Below are 23,087 nucleotides of genomic sequence, written 5' to 3'. Positions count from 1 at the left end.
ATGCATTTGAAAAAAGCCAATGTCTAGCATCATCTACTTGGCTGGAGCCACAGCTTTTGCTGTACATGACAACCCCAAGGTGAGGGCGACCAGGGTTTTGGGATGAACTCCTCCTTTCTCCCAAGAAGGATGTTATACCTTCCAACAGATCTGAATATGACATATCTGCACTTCAGCCTTGTAACCATCCTGAAGCAGACACTACAGTAGAATGATTTATAGCACCTGGCACATGCTGCGGCCAGTAGCCATAGAAACTCAGGATCCATACGTCCGACAGTGACGTTGTAATACTTGCAATACGCTTCTTCTACACATTAGGCCTCACAGAGCACTGGATCGGCTTCACATGTGGAAAGTACATTTATGTTCACAAAATCTGCAATCTTCTTGGTCCCCAGAGATCACTGGCATTACATATCTTCCATGTGCTAAAATGATGTGATACTACATCAGCCTTCCAGGGCTATGGGAAAAGGAGTGGATGGACAGCTTGGAAAGCAACATGCGGATCTCACTGAGACCGTGGATGCCTTCACCTTGGAGCCTGACCCGATCAACTCAGATGTCGATGTCCAAAGACTGGAAGCATTATGGTTGTTGTCATGTCCAGCAAGAGCTGTGTCTCCAGCCAAGTAGATGAAGCCAGACATCCGCTTTTCTCAAATGGTACCAAGTCCCTTGAGAACTTGCCTCCCACCCAAGATGCACTGATTCAGCATGTCAAATGGGGACTGCTGCAGACCAGCTTCTACTGGAATCAGGCAACCTCTGTCCAGCAAAATATCCAGAGTTCAGTACGTGGGGCTGGTACTGAGACTCCCATGACCAAGACTTGGGAACCTTACTGGACCCATCTTTCAGATGCCAGTAAAGCCTGAGTCATCATTCTCTGCTGCAGCTGCAAAAAGTCATGTAGTGGATGCTGTGAATGCTGTAAAGCTGGAGCCCGTGGCACCTCAATGTGGATGCAAGAGTGCCTGTACCAACAATGCGGTCAAGACAACAATATTTGATTAATCTGGCTGTGGATATAAGGATATAAACAAAAAACACTTTACACTCAATCTAACTTAACCCCCCCAACCCATGGACATACCTAAGTGTTACTCACTAATTGTTTCAATAAAATATGTAAGATAAATACTGTAGATTGTTTGTTTCCACCAGTTTGATGGTAACTCATTCTTACAACTACAAAAGTGTATGTAAAAAAAAAAAGTTGTTTAGCGGCCATATTGGTAGCCTACTTACTATGCAAAGTAGAGTGCTATAGATAGATTCAATCATAAATCTGAGTATTACAATGTGTTTCTAAAACTCAAAAACCATAAAATGGACACCGAGTTTACTGAAAGCATCAACAGTTATGGTAAAACTCATATTCAGGTAGTCGCCATCTTGGAAATATGCAGATTAGGGGTCCACACACATCTTCATTAGTAAAGATAAGCATTCCAACACCTTTCTAATGGTCAAAAAACATAAGATAGACACCAAGGCCCCTATCGTTGCATCGGCGCAGTTTCTAGGCCGAGCGGCAGGCGCAGATCAAAGCAGTGGGCGTGGAAAGGCGCACTTGATATCGTCGTGCTGGCGCTAGATGCAGCCCAAAGCATTACAACCACGCCTTTTAGGCGTAAAATTATGCACCGTCATGCTCATTGGATAAGTGCAATAAACGAATCGCACGCTTGCCTTTTTAGCTCCAATTCCAGTGATCCCGCAAAACCAGACGAAAGCCAAAGCTCTGCCCCCCCCCCCCTCTCTTCATCCAGCCTGTCTGTCTGCATTATAGGCTATTATTCCATATTATTATGCTTCTCAAACCAATCTAACTGCAGTTTCAATACTGCAAGCATGTAAATACGCTACACTATAGCAAGATCAAAGTGAAAATAATGTTCTATGCATCAGCTAGAAAAATATAGCCTATTAGATTGGTGAAAGTTTGTCCAGAAAGATATCATTTTCTCTCGCCTGCTGCAGGAAGGATGATGCACATAAATATACCCTACATTATGTCAAGTCATTGCATAAATGTGTTTTTATTGTAAAACTAAATGTGAAATAGGGCCAAGTTATTGGACGCAGGGATAGCGGAACGCATCTGAACTTGGGGGGGCCGGGGGGCGTGTCGGGGGGACGCGCCCCCCCGAATCTCGGCAGCGCCGAAGAAAATTTTATGTTTTTTGGACTTTTATCCATATTTAGAAGAATATTTAATTTTAAATTAACATTAGGATTATACTGTTGTGATGTCATTATTCAGTATCTTCTCCTTTTCTATTATTAGTATTAGTATTAATATTAAATACTGAGTATCTCATGAAAAACTATTAATATTGCATCTTTTGTGTTTAGCTCCGTCTCACAGCAGGCCCGGCTCCAGAACCAAATTACAGAGGGGGCCTGCCCCTAGCTTGGGGGGGCCAAGGGGGGTCCGGGGGGATTCTCCCCCGGAAGAAGATTTTGTACATTTTAAAGTAAAATTCGTCAAACTGGTGCATTTGAGAGCAAAAGGAAGAGGCTAAATCTATGAGGAACTACACACATCTCTAATGTGTTGTGACTTTACAAATAGGCCTAAACAATTAATATTAAATGTATTTACACATTGTGCACAAATTGCATTCATTGTGACAAATTTACAATAGTTAATTAATATCCAGCCAGAATCATTGCAAATGGAGGTTCAAAGTAACAGTTAGCAATAGCATTCAGTTAATCAATGCCTAATGACAGCCAGATTCCGTTTTAAACTTTAAAACAGAAAAACGGAAAAACGTTTTTAGCACACACACAAAAAAAAAAAAAATTGAATGGGGGGGCCAGTTTAGGGAATGGGGGGCCCGGCCCGGTCAGGCCCCCCTCCAACGCCGGGCCTGTCTCACAGCATTGTAACATTGTAGTGCAGCCAGAAAGGAAAACTACTGTAAACATTTGAACCACATTTCTTGTTTAGAACCTATAGCTAGCAACATCGCCATCTCCTGAAAAACATTAATATTGCACCTTTCTTGTGGCTACATCACAGCATCTACTGAAAAACATTTATAGTGGATCTGACTTGTTTAGTTCACTTTAGATTCACATCACATCTGAAAAACAACCAGTCGAGTGTAATAAGTAAATGAGGTTTAATTGTAAAAAAAAAAAAAAAAATCTAAAAAAAAAAAAAAAAAAAAAAATTTTTTTTTTTTTTTTGGGGAACTGAAAAGTACCCGGGCCGCGGCCCGGGTGGCCCGGGCGGTTCCGCGATCCCTGATTGGACGGACATCACAGTATAGCAGATGCCATTAGAAGCGCGTTCCGAAGCGCGTTCCGCTGTTACTTCTCTAAATCACGTTAACTCGACAAGGGGTATATATATGCCCAGGAGGACATATATGTTTCACATAGGGTGGTGTTTTCATTTCGAGGTTTTATTTGGTCCAATATTGAAATGTTGACAATGGCAGGCTGTGTTACCATTACACATTAATTTAGAACTACCTTTTATATCTATTTTGGCTCATTTGGTGGCTATTTAGTAGCGAAATGAAGAAACACAATGCATGCTGGGAACTCAGAGAGAGAGAGAGAGAAGGGTGACAGAGAAGAAGCAGTGAAGGCAAAGAATAGGCCTGCTTTTGAAAAGCGCAAAGCGCTAAATGTAGGCCAGCTCCCAAGATATGACTAGGCTGGTATTTAGCGCCGACACGCCCACTTTGGGACTGCGCCACGCCCATTCGGCCTAAAGCGCATTTGGCAGCCTAAAGCCTATTGCTATCTTGCCGAAACAGGCGCAAGGCACGTTTTTTTGCGGTTAAGGCCCGTAATAGCGCCGATGGCCTGTGGGAGAATAGAGCCCCAAGTCTGTATTTCTAGCTCATCTCTTTCAAAAGTTATAGCCAAAATCTTTTTCGGACAGTGGTCATATTGGATCTGGCCGCCATGGTGACCCCGGGGGTCACCGGCTCGGGCACTCTGGCTCAATTGTTAGAGCATGCCCTGGGCTAATTCTGGGCAAAATCTGGTGCTTTTAGACTTGATTTGCATGAACTTACCCTCAAATGTCCCTAAAAGTCCCGCAACTATTATGTTTTGCATGGTGTTATAAATCGAGTGATAACACACATTTAGCTACCATTGGTGCAATGCTCTCACATATTTTCTAACTCTAGAGATGTATACCTTGCCAAGAATCAATATGAGCATTATTCCCAACCCTTCTGGCCCATGGACTAATATGTAGATAGATTTATTTTGCAAGATTTTGAGAGTAAATTAGACACTTTTTTCAAATGTTTTTGAGTTTTACTATACCAAACCTGTTAAAATCATTAAAACAACCCTCTCAATCAATTCCTCATGCAGAAATCATACAGAAAAGTGGTGTCATTTGTCTCTGTATGACGTCTAGTTCAAAAGTTATGACCTTATCCATTTTCATCAGACATCGCAATATGCCCGCAAAGATGGCCGCCAAACGGACCCATGGGACACTATTTCAACGGGGTAACAACAAAATTTGTTTATTAGACACCTTGAGGAGTACAAAAATCTATGTTAGAAAAATATATCTTTCGGGTGCGCGGGGACCCCCGTTCCTACTAGACTATATACACCGGTGCGGCTTATAGTCCGGAATTTACGGTATTTAGTAATCCTAAAACGGTTTGTTTGTTACATTGAGTGTGTTCTTCAACATCTAAACTTGAGTAATATGGAGAGGAAAAAAGGTTTACAGTATATTGATGTGTTGCAGTTTCATGGTTTGCTTGTTACCCCATTCACCAGAGGAGACTAATGAGGCCACAGTGTTGAAACATGTTCATGTCTGACAACGATAAAAAGTGTGTTTGCAAGGCTTCCATTGTTCTCTTCCCAATTATTGTATCTGCTCCCCCCCCCCCCCAAGTTCAACACAAATCAGTGTGCAGGCAGGAAACGAGCGAACATCGCCGGTGCTCAATAGCGCTGCGACGTCGGGGCCCGAGGCAGCCAGGCAGACGGGAAGAGCCGATAGAGAAGGAGCGAGTGAGTCAGACCAGATTAGCAGAGCGCCCAGAGATAAAAGGGAGAACATTAAGACATCAGGCGCAGGCTCAGACCTCAGATTGAGACAACATCAAAGGCGGAATATTCAAGTATGAACAATATATGAGCAGAGAAGGAATAAGAGAGAGAGAGAGCGAGAGGGAGGGAGGGAGAGAGAGAGAGAGAGAGGGAGAGAGAGAGGGAGGGAGAGAGAGAGAGAGAGAGAGAGAGAGAGAGAGAGCGAGCGAGAGAGAGAGAAAAGACAGAATACTTGAGAGAGGTTATAAACTGTATCAAACAGAGATACACTTACCAGAATGATTGAGGTATATGACACACTTAAGACCTTAGGCACAGTAAGATAAAGCCATACTGATGTCGGCCTATAGGCTGGGAAATAGGATGATTCTATTAGGTCTATCTCTAGGCTATCCAGACTTAGACAATGTGGATCAGTTGCTAGCCATACTAAAGCCCCTTTATGAGTGTCTGGTCAACCATCTTTAGGCTATTCATCCTATCCTATAGAGTGTAGAGAAAATAATGGTACTGATTGGTTATTTTTCTTTCTTTCTGTGAATTCACAAATTCTATGTTGCTGCGAAGAAATATCTATGTCAATACATCAAAATCTATTGACTGTCAGCTACCGACAGATTTGTTTGTATGTATGTTACGTCATTTATGTCATGTTAAAACATTTTAGAAGAAAATCCCTTTTCTGCCACTACAAACTAAATCGATCAGTTGGCCACCAGTGCTGCGTCAAATAGCATTTGCATTATACCTTTAATGTTGATCTGCTAGACGTTTGACATGGGTTGGGTTGCCACATACAAAAAGACATTGCCAGGAGCTTTAAAGTAAGCAATCACAGCAAAGTATTTGAAATTCAATTAAAATATTCACTTTTCTGCGATTGACAACGTACCTTTCCTTAATAATTATTAGCGAAATACTATTTGATCCAGCCAGGTCTCATGACCACAAAGAGATTTCCCATACTGCGTTCTGTGCCTCTCCACAAGGCCAATCTATACCTGTACTATGCCATATACTATACTATACGTATACTAGTATACTATACCTATACTACTATACTATAACTATACTACTATACTATACCTATACTACTATACTATACCTATAGCTATACTAGCCGGTGTGGTTTACCTTTCTTGGAGAAAAACTCTCGGCTGTACTTCCCGGCAGCGACCACTTTGCGCGGGACCTTCCCAAGGAGCTCCATGATCAGAGCGATGTGGTCTGCCCACCACCACAGAACATGAATACATCACAAGAGAACAGGCACGGGACAGCATTACAGCATGCACACACACACTTACATACACACTGTGTGGGACTGACACACTAACCTGCGGACACGGCATGGACACACTGGCAGCCAGTCAATTCAATCAATCGATCCATTTGATATTGACATGTATACAGCCGCCAAATCACAACAAGAGTTCTCTCAAGGCTGTGCTAGCACATGTGTTGAGTGTTGTGGCGTAGTTTTAGCACTTCTTCTTAGGAGGGGTACAATTGTGTTTTCAACGGCAATGTTTTCAAATCAGCACACGCAAATTACAGGCAGAGAACTCCAATCCAAAACAACGCAACATTGGCGCCTATCTTGTGCTGAAATGACACCGTGTTTCCGACTGTCTGTCAGTGTATACATGTTATGCCCATCTAGGCGTCTTGTGTCTGCCAGTCCCACCAGCTCGCTGGCCAGCGCTACCTCTTCGGTTGAAGAACTCCCGGGAATATTTTCCGGAGAGCGCAAAGTGCCTCGGAATACAGCCCAGCAGCTCTATGATGTGGGCTATGTGGTCTACGGAGGAGAGAGGGAGGAGGGAGGGAGGAGGGAGGAGACAGGGAAGAGGAGGAGGAGGAGGAGGAGGAGGAGGAGGAGGAGGAGGAGGAGGAGGAGGAGGAGGAGGAGGAGGAGCCAAAGACAGAGAAAGGGGGAGGTTGAGGAAGAGGAGGAGGATTAGTCAGAGAAGGAGAAGGGATGAAAGAGAAAGAAAGAGGCACACAGTCACAGACAGTCAAGGAGAAAAATCAGTGTTAGTGAGCTGAGCCTCCACAGCAGCTGTGATGCGATCACATGGGCAGGGATGGAGCAAAGGGTCGTGCATTTAGAAGCAGAATTGGATGAATTGGAACCTGAAGCGATATTTTTTCAATTTGGCTTCGACGGCAGGAGATCAACATCTCAAGTCGACAAGACGTCGTGACAAAACCGGGCACTGGCATATTGCCTGTGCAAAATGAAGGTTGTCTTCTCGCATGTGAGGGGGAAAAAAGAATGCTTGTGAGATCAGTGGAGATGAAGAGATCAAGGAGGGGATGAGGGGATGTGCCAAACTAATAGCATGGAGGATGAGCAGAGCAAATGGCAAGCCACAGTCTACATGCAGATATGGGGAGTCTAAACGTGAACAGGATATAGATACACACCGGTAGTTATGGGATTCAGCTAACTGGCTAGCATTGCCAGTCTCGTTTTATGCTTGCGAGCCTTAAACTAGGGGTGCACCGATCACATTTTTTGCCACCGATCACCGATTGCCGATCACCTATGGGAAATATCTGCCCAACCGATCATCGACCGATCACCGATTACCGATCACCGATCACGATATATAAACTCCTCAAAGAAAGTTTGGAAACGTTATTTTAAGTCGATTATTTCTCCCCTTTAATAATACCAATTGGCATTGTATTTTATATCGTTGGAAAGCCTGATTAGTGATAGGGTTTTTTTTTATAAAAAAAAGAAGAAAAAAAAAGAAAATTATATAAAAAAATTGCCGATCGCATATTTGAGGTCAAAATCGGCCGATACAGATTGCTTGCCGATCGATCGGTGCACCCCTACCTTAAACCATTAATTAATAAAGACAAAGAAAATGTGTAAAAGTCGTCATATCTAGTTCAATGGCAGGATTCCTGTGAGCTCTCTGCATGTAGCAGTTTTAAATGTAGGGTGGAGAGATGAGTGGAGGCACAGCACAATACAAGGACAGGGTTAACAGCTGACAGTGGAGAGGGGGACTTGGGCTGAGGGGTGGCTAATTACACTAAGCTCATTTTGAGGCATGTTAACCGTTTTGCAGTTAGTCAATCTTCATTAGCTATCACTGACATGACACTGACTAACATGTTCCTATCCTACGCAAACAGCACGATTCATCAACCATTGAAGATGCATTCAATGTCACACAACCTTAACGTTGTTCTCATATTATACTGTACATGCACATTTTTATAAATCAAACATTACTTCAAACTTGTTTGTCTTTGAGCCAATTTCCTGAATCTTAAAATACAAGAATGTCCTGTGAAATACTTTTGAATGAGAATTTGTCTGTGTAGCCTATGTCACTAAAATAAATAAAAAGGTACCCTCATCACGGGAGTAGTCCTCTCCAGAGTGGGGCTCAAAAAGGTAATCTCCAGTAGCCAGCTCAAAAGCCTGCAAGAGATAGGATGGACTACTTGAGTGGTAGTGTATGGAGTGGGTGGGTGTCATTTAAATAGAGTATAGGATGGACTACTTGAGTGGTAGTGTATGGAGTGGGTGGGTGTAATATGGACTACTTGAGTGGTAGTGTATGGAGTGGGTGGAAGATAGACTACTTGAGTGGTAGTGTATGGAGTGGGTGGAGGATGGACTACTTGAGTGGTAGTGTATGGAGTGGGTGGAGGATGGACTACTTGAGTGGTAGTGTATGGAGTGGGTGGGTGTAATATGGACTACTTGAGTGGTAGTGTATGGAGTGGGTGTAATATGGACTACTTGAGTGGTAGTGTATGGAGTGGGTGGGTGTAATATGGACTACTTGAGTGGTAGTGTATGGAGTGGGTGTAATATGGACTACTTGAGTGGTAGTGTATGGAGTGGGTGGAGGATGGACTACTTGAGTGGTAGTGTATGGAGTGGGTGGGTGTAATATGGACTACTTGAGTGGTAGTGTATGGAGTGGGTGTAATATGGACTACTTGAGTGGTAGTGTATGGAGTGGGTGGAGGATGGACTACTTGAGTGGTAGTGTATGGAGTGGGTGGAGGATGGACTACTTGAGTGGTAGTGTATGGAGTGGGTGTAATATGGACTACTTGAGTGGAGTGGGTGGAGGATGGACTACTTGAGTGGTAGTGTATGGAGTGGGTGTAATATGGACTACTTGAGTGGTAGTGTATGGAGTGGGTGTAATATGGACTACTTGAGTGGTAGTGTATGGAGTGGGTGGAGGATGGACTACTTGAGTGGTAGTGTATGGAGTGGGTGGGTGTCATTTAAATATGAGAGACAGTGTGTATATGTCTACAGTGTTAGGTTCATCCATTGTGAATGTGTAACGTATGAATAACACAACAGTTTATGAGACTATAGAATACGTTATGCCTGTAGATTGTGTGTGTGTGTGTGTGTGTGTGTGTGTGTGTGTATGTGTGTGTGTGTGTGTGTGTGTGTCCTCCTCACCATGCAGGCAGTGCTCCAGATGTCAGCAGGAGTGCTATATCCGGCCCCTATCAGGACCTCAATGGAGCGATACTGCCTGGTTTGGATGTCCTCTGTGAAGTGCTTGTGCTGAGGAGAGGAGAGGAGAGGAGAGGACAGGAGAGGAGAGCAGAGGAGAGGAGAGGAGAGGAGAAGAGAGGAGAGGAGAGGAGAGGAGAGGAGAGGAGAGGAGAGGAGAGGAGAGGAGAGGAGAGGAGAGGAGAGGACAGCAGAGAGGAGAGCAGAGGAGAGGAGAGGAGAGGAGAGGAGAGGAGAGGAGAGGAGAGGGGAGAGGAGAGGGGAGAGGAGAGGAGAGGAGAGGGGAGAGGAGAGGAGAGGAGAGGAGAGGAGAGGAGAGGAGAGGAGAGGAGGAGAGGAGAGGAGAGGAGAGAGGAATGCAGCACATTTTATGGCAATTTAAATACCTTGTTCATCAGTTTTCTTGGCAGTGAGAACTTAAATACCACAATTTAAAATGTAAAAAAAAGAAGAAAAGAAACGATGTCTCAATTCAAGTAATCATTGCCTCTCACATCCAGCACCCACTCACACACGTGGCCACACATCTTTTTCGACTTGACGAAGATCCAAGTAGGATGGAACCATTGTCTCTATGAAACATGTGGGCACACACACACACACACACACACACATGAACCCATGGCTGCTGTGACTTACCACCCAGCAGGCATTGCCCAGATCAGCAATCTTGACTCGGAGAGTGTCGGCGTTGCGGGGGTCTAGTGGGTTGACCAGGAGGTCTGCAGCTCTGGCCCTGACTGTGAGGAGGCGGGGAGGGAAAGCAGAGGGTTAACTGATACCTGACGGGGGGCTAAACCAACACACACGAGTAGAGCTTACACACGCTAAATGTACCAATGCACCTTGAGTCTAGACCAGAGGTTCTTCTACTCATCCATGAAAACCAAATTGAGAAACTCTTGGACCCTGTGACCATCTCGTCACATGGCGAGTTGGCGACCCACCACAAACAGGTGTGATTATAAAGAGTCTTGAAGTAGTCAGAGGACATGAGGTCATGAGGTCAGAGGTCAAGAGAAAAAGTGTTTTGGTGCATTTGAGCGTGCATTTTTCATAAAGTGACGTGTGCACTGGCTAAGCCACTTCAAAACCAACACTTATCAATTTCTGGGGAGGCAATCCACAATGATTTTTAGAGTTTACAGACTTTAATTTCTCTCAATTTCAATTTCAGCAGAGTTTATTTTAGACTAGACAATCAACAAACATGAGTGTTGATGATAATAAAATCAACGGGGGAGAGGGTAATCAAAAGGCAGATAATATCTAATAATTCTCCATCTGGGTTAGTAAACCTCTTTCTTGAAATATCATCCCAGTGTGTCAAGAGATGGATCGCTGGACACTAAAACCTAATAATGGTAATAAACAGTAATAATAAAATAATAATAATAATAATAAGTGTAAAATAAAAAGTCAAAACACTGACTGTCATTCATGTTGGGCTGATCCGGTGCATCGCCTAAGAACCAAATACAACCTGATTATATTATTGTGAAATCATTGGTTAATATTAGTACAGGTGAACACAGATAATAGATGTTATCTATACTAGGGGGGTTTACTGTGTATTTATTATATATTTGTGCACAATGTTAATTTGTATCTCTATGTGTACATTTGATATAAATGTAACTTCATTGTCATGGATTTGGATGCTTTGTTAATCTGTAATTACATGTGATTCTAAGTGAATACGTGGGCAGAACCATCATCTGACCTTTAGGGGTGTCTCCTGTGCTCGAGGACGACACGGTGCGACTGCGGTCGGCGAGGGGGCTGTTGGCCCCTATTTCCGCCATCCCCACCGGTAGGGGGTTTCCCGGCTCAGGGTCCAGGGGCAGCTCGGGGAAGCGGGGCGCGGTGCCCCGGTGGCGCTCGTTGGAGCCGCCGTTGGTCAGCACCGGCGGGTCGCACACCTCGCCGTTGAACATGTCGTAACCTGAGACGGAGCTGAGAGAGTTGTCCCTGTCGGTGTAGCTGAGTTCAGACTCCACCAGGGGGCAGAGCACGGGGTTGGGCGAGCGCGGCGGAGGCGTGCCGGGGCTGGGCTTCTTCAAGCTCTCGGTGCCCAGCAGGTGGTGGCCGTTGATCTTGGCCGCGTTGTTGTTGTTGTTGTGGAGTCGGATGATGGGGGCGGTGATCTCCGACAGGAGGTCCGCGGTCGTGTCGTCGTCCTCGTCGTCCTCGTCTTCCTCGTCCTCGTCCCCCTCCTCTCCCTCTCGCTCCTTGGGCTCCTCTGCGGCCTCCTCCTCTGTTTTGCTCTGGCTCTTTGGTTCCTCTGTCGACTTCTCCTCTTTTTCAGTGTCTGTCTCCTCCTCTCCCTCCTCCTCCTCCTCCTCCTCCTCCTCTTCCTCCTTCTCCTCTTCCTCGTTGTCATCCTGTCAGGGGTTAGGGGTTAACAAGTCATTTATTAAGCAGGTGCTTTTTTTCAAACTTTTACTCGAGTAGATTTCTCAAATGGTCATTATTACCTCCGCCAGGTGAGTTGGCTGGGCCTTTGGCTGGAGGTTAGGTTTGTCTGTTTGTCAGCAGGATAGCTCAAAAAGTTATGAACGGATTTGCACGAAACTTGGCAGAATGGTTGGTCACGGGCCAACGACGAACGTTGCTCGCCCACTAGCCAAAAGGGGGCGTGGCAATGGCCACTCGCAAAAATGCGCTTACCGTAACTTCCACATAGATTCATGAACCGCCACGAAACTTGGTAGATAAGTAGGTCATGGGACCAGGACGAACTGATTAACTTTCCATGCCCACTGGTCAAAAGGAGGCATGGCAATGGGGGTAGCCAATCACAAAAAGGTGCCTAAGTTCCAAATGGATTCACATAAGACGCCATGGCGGAGGTACTGTATGCACTCTACTGAGCGCCCTCTAGTGTTCACTGTTACTTGAGTCATTATTTATAGGAGTAATTGTACTTTTACTTGAGTATAGATTTTCAGTATTCGACCCACCGCTGCATCTTGTGCCTCTTTCACTGCCTCCTCCCCCTCCTCCTCCTCCTGCTCCACCTCTGGCTGTGTGGCGTCTCCGTTGCCTTCCTCCGAGGTAGGCGGGGCTTTTTCAGCCACGGAGGGGGGCTCCTCCTCCTCCTCCTCCTCCTCCTCCTCCTCCTCCTCTTCCTCCTCCTCCTCCTCCTCATCGGGGTCGTCTTCTGTGATGCCGGGCGTCTCGCTCTGCTCCTGGGGAGGCGCCGCACCTGACAGAGACCATGAGAGGAGAGAGGAGAGAGGAGAGGAAATGGGAAAGAGGAAGTGGAGATCAAAATGCGATAGAAAATGTGCTCAAATACAAACGGCGTGAAAGACAGCAAAGAGAGTAAAGATTGAAGAGAGAGAGAGAGGCGATAGGCAGAGATGGATAGAGTGAAAGAGACAGTTAGAGACAGAGAGAGAGAGAGAGAGAAATTATGGCAGTGTTTACTAGGGCTGTGAATCTTCACTGGCCTCACAATTCGATTCGATTACGATTCAGAGGGCTACGATTCGATTCGATTACGATTATCGATGCATCTCGATGCATCTTCAATCGATGCATCACTTTTTTCCACAATACATGATTTATTTTTTCTCACTTTCTTTTTTCTCACTGTGTGGCTACTTTTAAAATAAAAGTGCATTTGGAATTGCATTGTATTATGATCCATTAATAAACAACTGCATGTACTTCCATTATATTTTATTTGATTATAATTTTTTTTTTTTAAATAATCGATTTTTGACATTTGTGAATCGATGCAGAATCGTGCACGTCCGCATCGCGATGCATCTTATAATCGATTATTTTTGACACCCCTTGTGTTTACACACAGTTCCCACTTGTTAGCATTTTTAACTGCAATGTCGGACTCCGAGCAATTCCGTTTCGTTTTTAATCTATCATGTATTGTTTTTTGTTTATGTGCAATAAACTAAACTAAGAGAGAGAGAGAGAGAGAGAGAGAGAGAGAGAGAGAGAGAGACAGAGAGAGAGAGAGAGATGGTGGTTGTTTGTGAATCAGCCTAGCCCCCGGCCTACACAGTGGGACTAGTGTGGGTGGACTAGTTGGAGCCAATCCACCTCCCATTCATTCACAGTCTGCTTGATAGCTTTCTATCTACACACACACACACACACACACACACACACACACACACACACACACACACGCCGCAGGCCTGTCAAACCCACTGCTCTGCATTGGAACATGGCGTTTTAAGTTGTTGACAACCTAGATACAGTAAACAGTACACTCTAACCTAAATATCTGACTCACTTTTGCTTCACTGTGCATTTCACTTGAATTGTGTGCTGCAACCAACGTGCTGTCAGGACACATCGTCAGGCTGAGCCTTCACATCCAATTCAACTGAATACATGAGAGACGCCACACTGATTAAGAAATACATTAAAGGTCCCATTCCGTGCAAAAGCTGTTTTTACTTGTAAATGCATATATACTGCTGTCATCCCTCCCTGTAATGAGTGGTCACAACCTCAGAACTGCCAGAGTTGGATTTGTCCCTATCCAGCTTCCCCCTGCAGTCTCCTTCAAGCCACGCCCCTTACACTCTGTTCCCCCAGACGGGTTAATGTGATGTCACTCGGGTCCTTAAGCATACTGCGCGCGGTCTCTCTCACACAAGCTACCTGCACCATTTTGTCTATAGCCACAAAATTAACACTTCTAGCTGGAGCGACGCCAGCTGTACGTGATCCAGCAACTGCGGAGGTGCATTCGGTAAGTCTAGGCATTTTGAGATGTCCTCTTTAGCGTAGCAACCGTTAAGTTAGCGATAGCTCGTTGCTAACGTTAGTTGTGGACACAACCTAGCATGCTGGTCCACGGACGCTAATCTGATTGGCCGCTGGGAGCCTGGGGCGGGCTCTCCCTCAGCGGCCAATGGGAACTGTTAGTTCTGAATATATTATAGAAACAGACCATTCTTGGGAAGCGACGAGATGAGGAAGTGACAACTCCGTCAGAACGAACGGGGTTGCTATATTTTCGACAAATTAATCCAGAATCATGTTTTATGGACCAGAGACACACGTTTTTAAGAGGTTACAGCTGCACGAATTGGGACCTTTAATTAATGTATCCCCATTAAGTCATTTGAAGTCATTTGCACAGCAGTAGGAAGCGAGGAGGCGTTGTCAGGTATGAACTCACATGTGTGATTGGTCAACCTGGTGGGCCTCTCCCTCTCTGATGCCTCTTCTTCCTCATCCTCCCCATCCTCCTCATCCTCGTCTTCCTCGTCGCTCTCTCCCGGGGCCATGGCGGGGCCCGGGGCCACGGTGGGCGGAGGGGCCGGGTTGGCTTTGCGCCCCCCTGCCTCCTCTTCCTCCTCTTCCTCATCTCCCTCGTTGTCTTCGCCCTCCTCGTTGGCGGGCTCCGCCTTCTTGGTCTCGGCCTCTCTCTCCAGAGCCTCGATCTCCAGCATCCGCCTTTCCAGCAGCTCCGCCTGGCGCTTCTGCTTCTTCTTGAGCTTCTTCTTCTTGTTCTTGGAGATCTTCCCCACCTGGGAACACAGACAGGGAGAGAAGAGAGGGGAGGAAACACACAAAGAGCATGACTAGGTTGTACAGGTTTGACTCGCTTTGAAAGGAAGATTGTATTGTGATGTTTAAATAATGTGCCTGTCTAGGTCTCTTCTGTATGTTCATAAATAATAGTACAGGACTGCAGGTTACTAGATTCCTTGTGTTTCTCTGAGAGGCATATGCAAAGTAACACACTACTAATTATATTGTGTCCATGGTTGGTAATATGATATTTTAATTCAATTCATGAAATCTCCTATTTATTGGACTTTTTTTTTATAGTTTCTTCCCCCAGATTCTTCTCCCATTTTCTCCCCAATTGTACTTGGCCAATCCCCCCTGCTGTCCAGGTCATAGCTCCACCTCTTTTCCTGATCTGGAGAGAGCCGTAGACTAGCACATGCTTCCTCTGATACATGTGCAGTCGCCAGCGAGGAGTTTCACCAGCAGGACGTAGCATGTGGGAGGATCACACTAGTCCCTCATACTCATAAACAAAATAAACAAAACAAATCCTTCCATCCTAGTTGATGTAGATTGACCAGTGTGTATCAAATATTGTCAGTAGCCTCTCTCCTTGCATCTGTCTATAGTTTTCATGGAAATCACACTGTACTGTTAAATTGCCATAATGTAACTTCCTTTGTCGGCCTGTGTGTGTATGTGCATGTGTGTGCGTGTGTGTGTATGTGCATGTGTGTGTGTGTGTGTGTGTGTGTGTGTGTGTGTGCATTGCTCTCATTTCATACTCACATCTGCAGTACTCACCGGTTTGAGCTGGGGGGCTGTGCTGACTGACAGACAGAAAGAAAAGCAACAGTCAGAGGTCAAAGTTCATCAAGTATGTTCACACCTCAACAACATTCCACAAAGGAGCAGAGCCGCTCCCCCGCAACAGCTCCCCGTGTTCCTCCTGCCTGGAAAATAGGTCATCAGATGATGTATAGGCCTCCATTAAAGCCTTTATACATACACAATCTGTGGGTGAAGTGGGGGAAATTGCACACGATTGAAGAAAAGATCCCTCACACAGCTTTATTCCCATGTCCCAGATCCATAATAATAATGCTTTATTCTCCTCCTGCGTTGGAGTGTAGTTCCCATATAGCACCGTATGTATAGCCTCGCTCCAAATCATCTGACACCAGCCAAGCCTGCCATACTAAACCTCAAAAGAAGGAGACAGAATGCTGACTTGCAGGTAAAATAGGCACATACTGTACACTAGGGATGTTCATCAGTTATCGAAAATTGATAATTGATCGTTAAGGAATGGAATCGATCATGTGGAATTCTTATCGATTTTGTTATTATTACATTTTTTTTTTTTTTTTTTGCGGACTAGGTTTGGGTGGAATTCGTTCCTCCTCGCCCCACTCCATTGCACAGCCAACTAACGTGAGGTGGAGCTTCATATAGTCTCTAGTTTTCTGGCTGGGCACAGGCCTTTGTGCCAACAAAACTGTTTTAAACATGGGGAATTCACACCGGCATGCGCCGGGGACAGCAGAGTGTTGGAGAGGAGACACATTGAATTAAAGAGTTCATTGAGGAGAACACGTTGTCTTTCGTATTTTCTGCCATAGGCATTCATTTTGTAATTTATTTTTATTTTTTATATATTATTATTAACACATTGAATGCCAGCCATGTTTTCATTCCTGTAGGTAAGTTGTGCCAGGGGTGTTTTTGACGATTCTGGCTCATTTTAGAAACAGACGAGGATTCTTTTCTGTTAAGAATTCATGAACACCAATCATCTAAAAATAACTAATAGAATGTGTGCTTTCTCTGTCTAAAAGAGTTAGTTTGCAGAGTTAGTAGTTATGTAGATATTAGCCGTTGAGTACAGCATGGTTTCAGCGTCTGGAAATTTATTCAGAGATAAATGGCTTTTTGTGAAACAGTCACTTTAACCATTCATTTTTGGCATCAGTAAGACCGTCAGACATTCTAAACAATAGTTTTGAACAGTAATTTCCTCCATAACAACAGGAAACACCCCTCTCATTCAAACTCCTCCCTCCGTGTGTCTTGTGTCCTCCTGGCTGTACAGCGGGCGTGTCAGAAGCGCTTTTGCTGCTGCCTGCCTGTGTGCCTGCCTGCCTGCTTGCCTGCGTGCAGACGCTCCTTGTGCGAGTCAAGATGGGCCGGGGAATGCGTGGGCGATGGGCAGATGTTGATTCTGGCCTTTCTGAGGTGTTTCAAAGTGTGTTTCACCTATGATCTATTTTGCAAATCGCTCTCCGCTCTCTGTGTGCTGCTGCCGGTGCGCGGCCGCTCTCAGGCAAGACAAGTCTTGAATGGATTACTGTGAAATCGCCACGGCATTTCCTTGAACGGCTTGGTCCCGCGGCAGTTTTTTCTTTGATTTCGGTCGTCTGGGGGAGCACTGTCAACACTTAGTGGGTCGGTAAAATAGATTATACACATTATCTTGCTCCAATAGTGATCTCGAAGATGTAAAAGTTGTTGATTGATGTACCACCGTCAAAAAAAAAAAAATGTTTATGTAAGACGAGTTAGCTCGTCCTTGGCACTTAAGCGCTGGATTATGTAAGACGAGTTAGGTCGTCTCTGGCACTTAATGTGTTAATATGATCGATAATCGATAATTGATCGTTAATTTCCCCCGATTTTCGATTATGGACATTTTTCAAAATGAACATCCCTACTGTACACTCTACAATGTAGAGTCTACATGATGTTATCAAACGTATATATTATTTACAAAAATATAAAGTATTTCTCAAGAGGTGATCAAAAATATGCTTAGGTAAGAATACCTGCATAATGCCAATCATATTTGCAAAATATGACTGATCAATTCTATTTTCCATAAATTGACTCTCACAATACATTATCAGTTGACATATTGGTACACTGAGCATTTATTGTAGTTTCATGCTGAATTGATTGATTGATTGATTGATTAATTGATTTCTCATGGACTCTAGGTTTCCAAATACATCACATACATACATCCATCCATAAATCCATACATCACATTGCAGTTTGTTTATATCGAACACATTCCATAAACTCAGTTATCACACAATGTGGACAATACATTTTTGTGCTGCATTGAATCCTTCTCTGAAGCACATCACAAGTCTGTCCTCATTGTCTCTCTGAAATGAGCAGAATCAGAAGTCATTTTGCGACAAAACGCACTTCAACCGCTCATCATATTAATGACAATGAAACATAAAATTAATTTACCGTAATTGTCATTCTTCCTCCCGAATCACATAACGGTTTGTCTCATCCTCCAGTGTCCTGCTGGAACTTCCTGTTTTGATAGCTAATGGTAATGAGCCTGACCGTAATTGTGCAGAAATGTAAGCAGTGTAATTGGCTACCCTACGGCTTAGAAGGCCTCCATTGGCTGATGCAAGCGATTGACAGCTCATGATGGGGGGAAGGGGGAGGGTTCACCTAGAGGACAGGGTTCATGACAAGTTTGTCAAGTCTGGCTGTTAAGGACTTGATTTTTTTCTCTCCAGTGGAATAACTTGCAGAGGATGAAAGAAGATGCCAAGTCTCTTGTCTCTCTTGCTCTGAAACACAAGCTTGAAGAATATTTCTTCACTAAGCACTTCTCTATTATACATGATCGCTCAAGTAAAGTTTTATTTATTTATTATTACATTTGTGCCCATTCCTCCTACTATTGGTTTATTAGCTGTGACCAGCAGCTCTATAGGTCACTCTGTCGGTCCAGAAAACTTGTCCCCGCCCCTTTGGCGGCCACAGTTTTCACCCTAGGAGGCGAAAATTTGGCATGCAGGTCAAGTGTGTGTGTGTGTGTGTGTGTGTGTGTGTGTGTGTGTGTGTGTGTGTGTGTGTGTTTGTGTTCATGCCAATTGGCTAAAAGCGGTGCTGGGGGGCAAATTTCCAAATGCAGGATGGCAAAGGAAGAAGAAGAGCAGGTGGGCCTGCCCCTGCCATCCTGCGTTTCAGAAACTTGCAGTGGTGTGTGTGTGCGTGTGTGTGTGTGTGTGTGTGTGTGCGTGCATGTGTGTGTGTCTGTCTGTCTGTCTGTGCATATGTGGTTGCAGCTATTATTGCGAATTCTCACTTGTTTTAACGTTGACAGGTGAGGAATTCAAGATGATTCTACTCCTGCACTATTTGTGAATAACTCTGGATAAGAGCATGACTTAATTACTAGTCTCGCTTGCCAGACTATCTCTGTTTCGTGCTGTACCAGCGCAGGAGAGAGTCTGGCTCCTCTTAGGCTACATCTTCACTAGCGCGTTTGCAAGAACGCAGCAGTTAAAGCCTTCCTAGTCTACACTAAAGCAGGCTCCCTTCATAATAGCTCCTGCAGGAAGCATGCTACATGATGTGTCACGTACACTGGGCATGCCCGTGCCTCAATGTGTAGTACTGGAGTCCACATCGAGAGGGCAGCAACTATGCCTACGGCCAAGGCAAAGAAGAAGACGACGACGACGCTGCGCCACCATAATGCTTTGAATAAAAAAAAAACAAGGTCAGAATTTGGTTATCCATGTTGACAGTGTAACTTTAGTCCAAATGGCACCCTCAACTCGCATCAAAAGTGTGTCACCAGTGCAACACACTTTCTTCTTCTCTCGTTTGTAGGCGGGTCGCTGACAGCTTCAAGGTGCTTACCGCCACCTGCTGTACAAGTAGGTTAGTTGCATCATTTCAAAATTAATTTCCAGATTTTGATGACGAAGACGGGAAAATAAAATCCTCTTTTATCTTTACAACCATCCACCGAAAGTACCAAGCAGGCCTGCTTTCTTGTACAATCCAAATCCTCATCAAAACTATTTTCAACGTGTAGCAACGCTAGCTGTTGTTGTTGTTTCACAGGCGGAAGCATTTGAGAGCGGACACGCAGGGAGCGGAAAGGGATTTCCCTTCGCTCCGACTGAAATGGTCCGAGCCAATGGCAGAGCTTATCCCCACAGCCTGCTTCCAGTGAATCAGACTACCTAATGTAATGACTTATTAAAATGTAAGTGTAAAAGCGAGACAGCGTTAGTAAATCTGATACTTTTCCAATAACAGTGCCTGCTGTCTTTCAGTACAGCCATGCTGTTGCCAAAGTTAAAGGTTAAAGTTTGTTTCGAGTCAGGGATTGAATGTAGCAAATTCATGATCTGAGTCCCTACCTGCTCACTCACGGTAAAGTTCTAACATGTAAAAGTAATAATCAGCCAGGTTATGTGGTGGCAACGATGCTCTCTGTGTCCTTACACTATTCTCTCCCTCCACAATATTCAATTCCAGTGCAAAATTCACTTTCTCAGCAATTTTATGTCATACCTGCATCTGTAAAACACATTTGTAAGTTTTCTTTCGTTTTTGGGGGTAAAATGTTAGCAATCTTTTGTAATTGATAGTGCAGCACTTCTCTTCCATAATAATAATAATAATAAATATAATTTCTACGATACATATATTCATTCATTAATATTGTAATGTAATTGTTTAGATAGTTGTACTCCTGTTGCTTCCTTCTCCATTGTGGTTAAGCAAAATCTAAATGACTGGGAAAAAAATGGTAATTTTCCCAATTAGGAACTATGACAAAGTGGTAGACCTTTACACCTACACATCTCAGGGTTCCACTCTAGGATACCCCCTTTCAGTCAGTGCATCTAAAACATGTCAAGTGTGTGTGTGTGTGTGTGTGTGTGTGTGTGTGTGTGTGTGTGTGTGTGTCTGTGTGTGCGTGTGTGTGTGTGTGTGTGTTTGCGCGTGTGTGTGTGTGTGTGTGTGTGTGTGTCTGTGTGTGTGTGTCTGTGTGAGAGTGTGCGCGCGCGGTCAGGTATGTGTGTGTGTCCCTACCTGCTGATCCGGAGGGTGGGGGCGCCCCGGCCTTCTGCCATTCGGTGGCCTCCACAGCCATGCGCCTGACAAAGGCGTCGTCCACACACATGAGGATGTTCTCCGGCTTGATGTCTGTGTGGATGATCTTACACTTACTGTGGAGGTAGTCCAGGCCCTGCAGGACCTGCAAACACACAAATACACACACACACACACACACACACACACACACACACACACACACACACACACACACACACACACACACGTACACGTACACAGAAGAAATATAAACTGAAATCATGCAAACGCATCCCTACTTGGGCATGTCGCTCAGGCGGTAGAGTGGATGGTCCACTAATCAGAAGGTCGGTGGTTCGACCCCTGCCTCCACTATAGTCCACATGTCAAAGTGTCCTTGGGCGAGATACTGAACCCTAAATTGCCCCCGATGGCTGTGCCACAGCACCCTGCGCGGGAGCTTGCCGCCATCGGTGTATGAATGGGTGAATTTAGGCATATGTTGTAAAGCGCTTTGAGTGGTTGATTTTTCCCCCCCCTGTCTTTATTTTTTGATTTTGCTCCAAGTGAAATGTTTTATGGTCACTCATGATTGGGTAGGTCACGGGTTGGCTTGATTCCAGCCTTCAAATCATTATACATATAAGGATTTTTCTAAATGTCTATGGAGAAAATGAATGGGGAAACTCACTTCCGGGGGAAGAGATGTCACGTGGGGGGGTGGAAAAAAATCTGAAAAGAATAATAATAATAAAAGAAATGTAGACAAGCTCTCTCTCTCTCTCCTTGCCTCTGTCTTTCTCTCTCTCTCTCTTTCTTCCCTTCTCTCCCCCTTTCATTCCCTCTCTTTCTCTGATCCAAAATGAGACATTCTTTCTTTTACTGCTCGTCGTTCTCTTAGGGCTGACCAGGCTGTTGCTGCTTTGGGTTTTTTTTTCCCCTCTCTTTCATCTTCTTTTTCATCTTGTGTGTGTGTCTGTGCTTCTGGCTTTGGGGGTTGAAGCAGAGAATGGTGTCAATTCATTTCTATTCATCTCCGCCGCTTGGCTTTCAGGCAGGAGGCTGGCAGCGGCCGAAATGGCTGGATGAGTTCACATGCTCGTGAAAAAAGAATGATCTGATTCTTTTTTCACTGTAAGTAGCCTTTTGATCCAGCACCCAGGCCCAGTGTGGCGTAGTTTGGATGTGCGTGTCCCCGTCTACTTTTTCAGTTCACATGCTCACCAGGAGGTGGCTAAGGGGCTAATGCCTGCAAGTCCTGTGTCTCAGGAAGGAATAGCACGCAATGTTGGCTGTGGGCTCTCTATAGATACTGCATCTTCTCCGTTTTGATCTTTCTTCATCACTTTTTTCCTTTTTCTCTTTTCATTTAGTCTTTCTCTAGACCATCGTTTTGTTCCAAAGAAAGCGCTGAACTGGGCAAGGAAAGTGGAATGACTTAACACTTCCTCCATTGGACCTCCATTGCTAAAACAATACACACACAGTCATGTGGGTGCACACTGAGCAGGACCCAGGTGTGAATGTGCACTGTCCAGTAGGTGGTGCTGAAAAAGCAAAAGCCTTTCATGAATAAATGCCGATTAGTAAACATCTTAATGAATGATGCATGATGTTGCTTTCTGGGCCAATCAGTAGCAAATGTGTCACCTTGGTTTGACCTCTAATGCAGCGCCTCCCTTGGGCCAATTAAGGGCTTTTCACACTACATGCTCTTAGCCCGGGGCTATCTAAGCCCTGCGTATCAAAATGACTTATAATAAAGTGCCTGTGTGTAAGCAGAGTTTGTGTGAGTGTGTGTGTGTGTGTGTGTGTGTGTGTGTGTGTGTGTGTGTGTGTGTGTGTGCGTGTGTGTGTGCAGGCGCGGACTGCATAATCGGGCACGTCGGGCAAATGCCTGGTGGCCTGGCCTGGCCTGGCCTGCAAAAAAAAAAAAAAAAAAAAAAGAAAGAAATTGGTGCCCCCAGTCAGGCCACTCACTGAACAGCAGGCCAGGCGCCGCCTACTGGTTTACTAGTGGTTTTATTACTTTATTCAGGGTTAAAGTGGGTGCATCTCATTGTAAAATTGGACTCGGCCCAAATTGGGCTTCAAACGGCCCAAATCTGGCTTCAAACGGCCCAAATTGGCCTTCAAACAGCCC

At 44.8% G+C, this 23,087-nt stretch overlaps 1 protein-coding gene across 2 annotated transcripts in view; it reads right to left on the bottom strand.

Annotated features, from left to right (window-relative positions):
• Nucleotides 1-23,087, bottom strand: part of srpk2 (SRSF protein kinase 2) — a 126,326-nt gene that overhangs the window by 5,717 nt on the left and 97,522 nt on the right. Inside the window, exons 8-17 of one of the 2 annotated variants that reach the window (XM_083663140.1) lie at nt 20,942-21,107; nt 15,866-15,906; nt 14,739-15,090; nt 12,541-12,785; nt 11,301-11,961; nt 11,010-11,042; nt 10,217-10,317; nt 9,521-9,628; nt 8,440-8,509; nt 6,196-6,288 (exon numbers count right to left, since the gene is read on the bottom strand). In XM_083663140.1, the coding sequence (XP_083519266.1) occupies nt 6,196-6,288; nt 8,440-8,509; nt 9,521-9,628; nt 10,217-10,317; nt 11,010-11,042; nt 11,301-11,961; nt 12,541-12,785; nt 14,739-15,090; nt 15,866-15,906; nt 20,942-21,107 (1,870 nt within the window). The remainder of the gene's footprint in view (nt 1-6,195; nt 6,289-8,439; nt 8,510-9,520; nt 9,629-10,216; nt 10,318-11,009; nt 11,043-11,300; nt 11,962-12,540; nt 12,786-14,738; nt 15,091-15,865; nt 15,907-20,941; nt 21,108-23,087) is intronic. The other variant, XM_083663141.1, reaches the window with a different exon arrangement.

This window comes from Poromitra crassiceps (assembly GCF_964638095.1).
Source record: "Poromitra crassiceps genome assembly, chromosome: 30".
NCBI lineage: Eukaryota > Metazoa > Chordata > Actinopteri > Beryciformes > Melamphaidae > Poromitra > Poromitra crassiceps.
The sequence above is the reverse complement of the archived record's forward strand: the minus strand, read 5'-3'. Positions and strand labels throughout refer to the sequence as shown.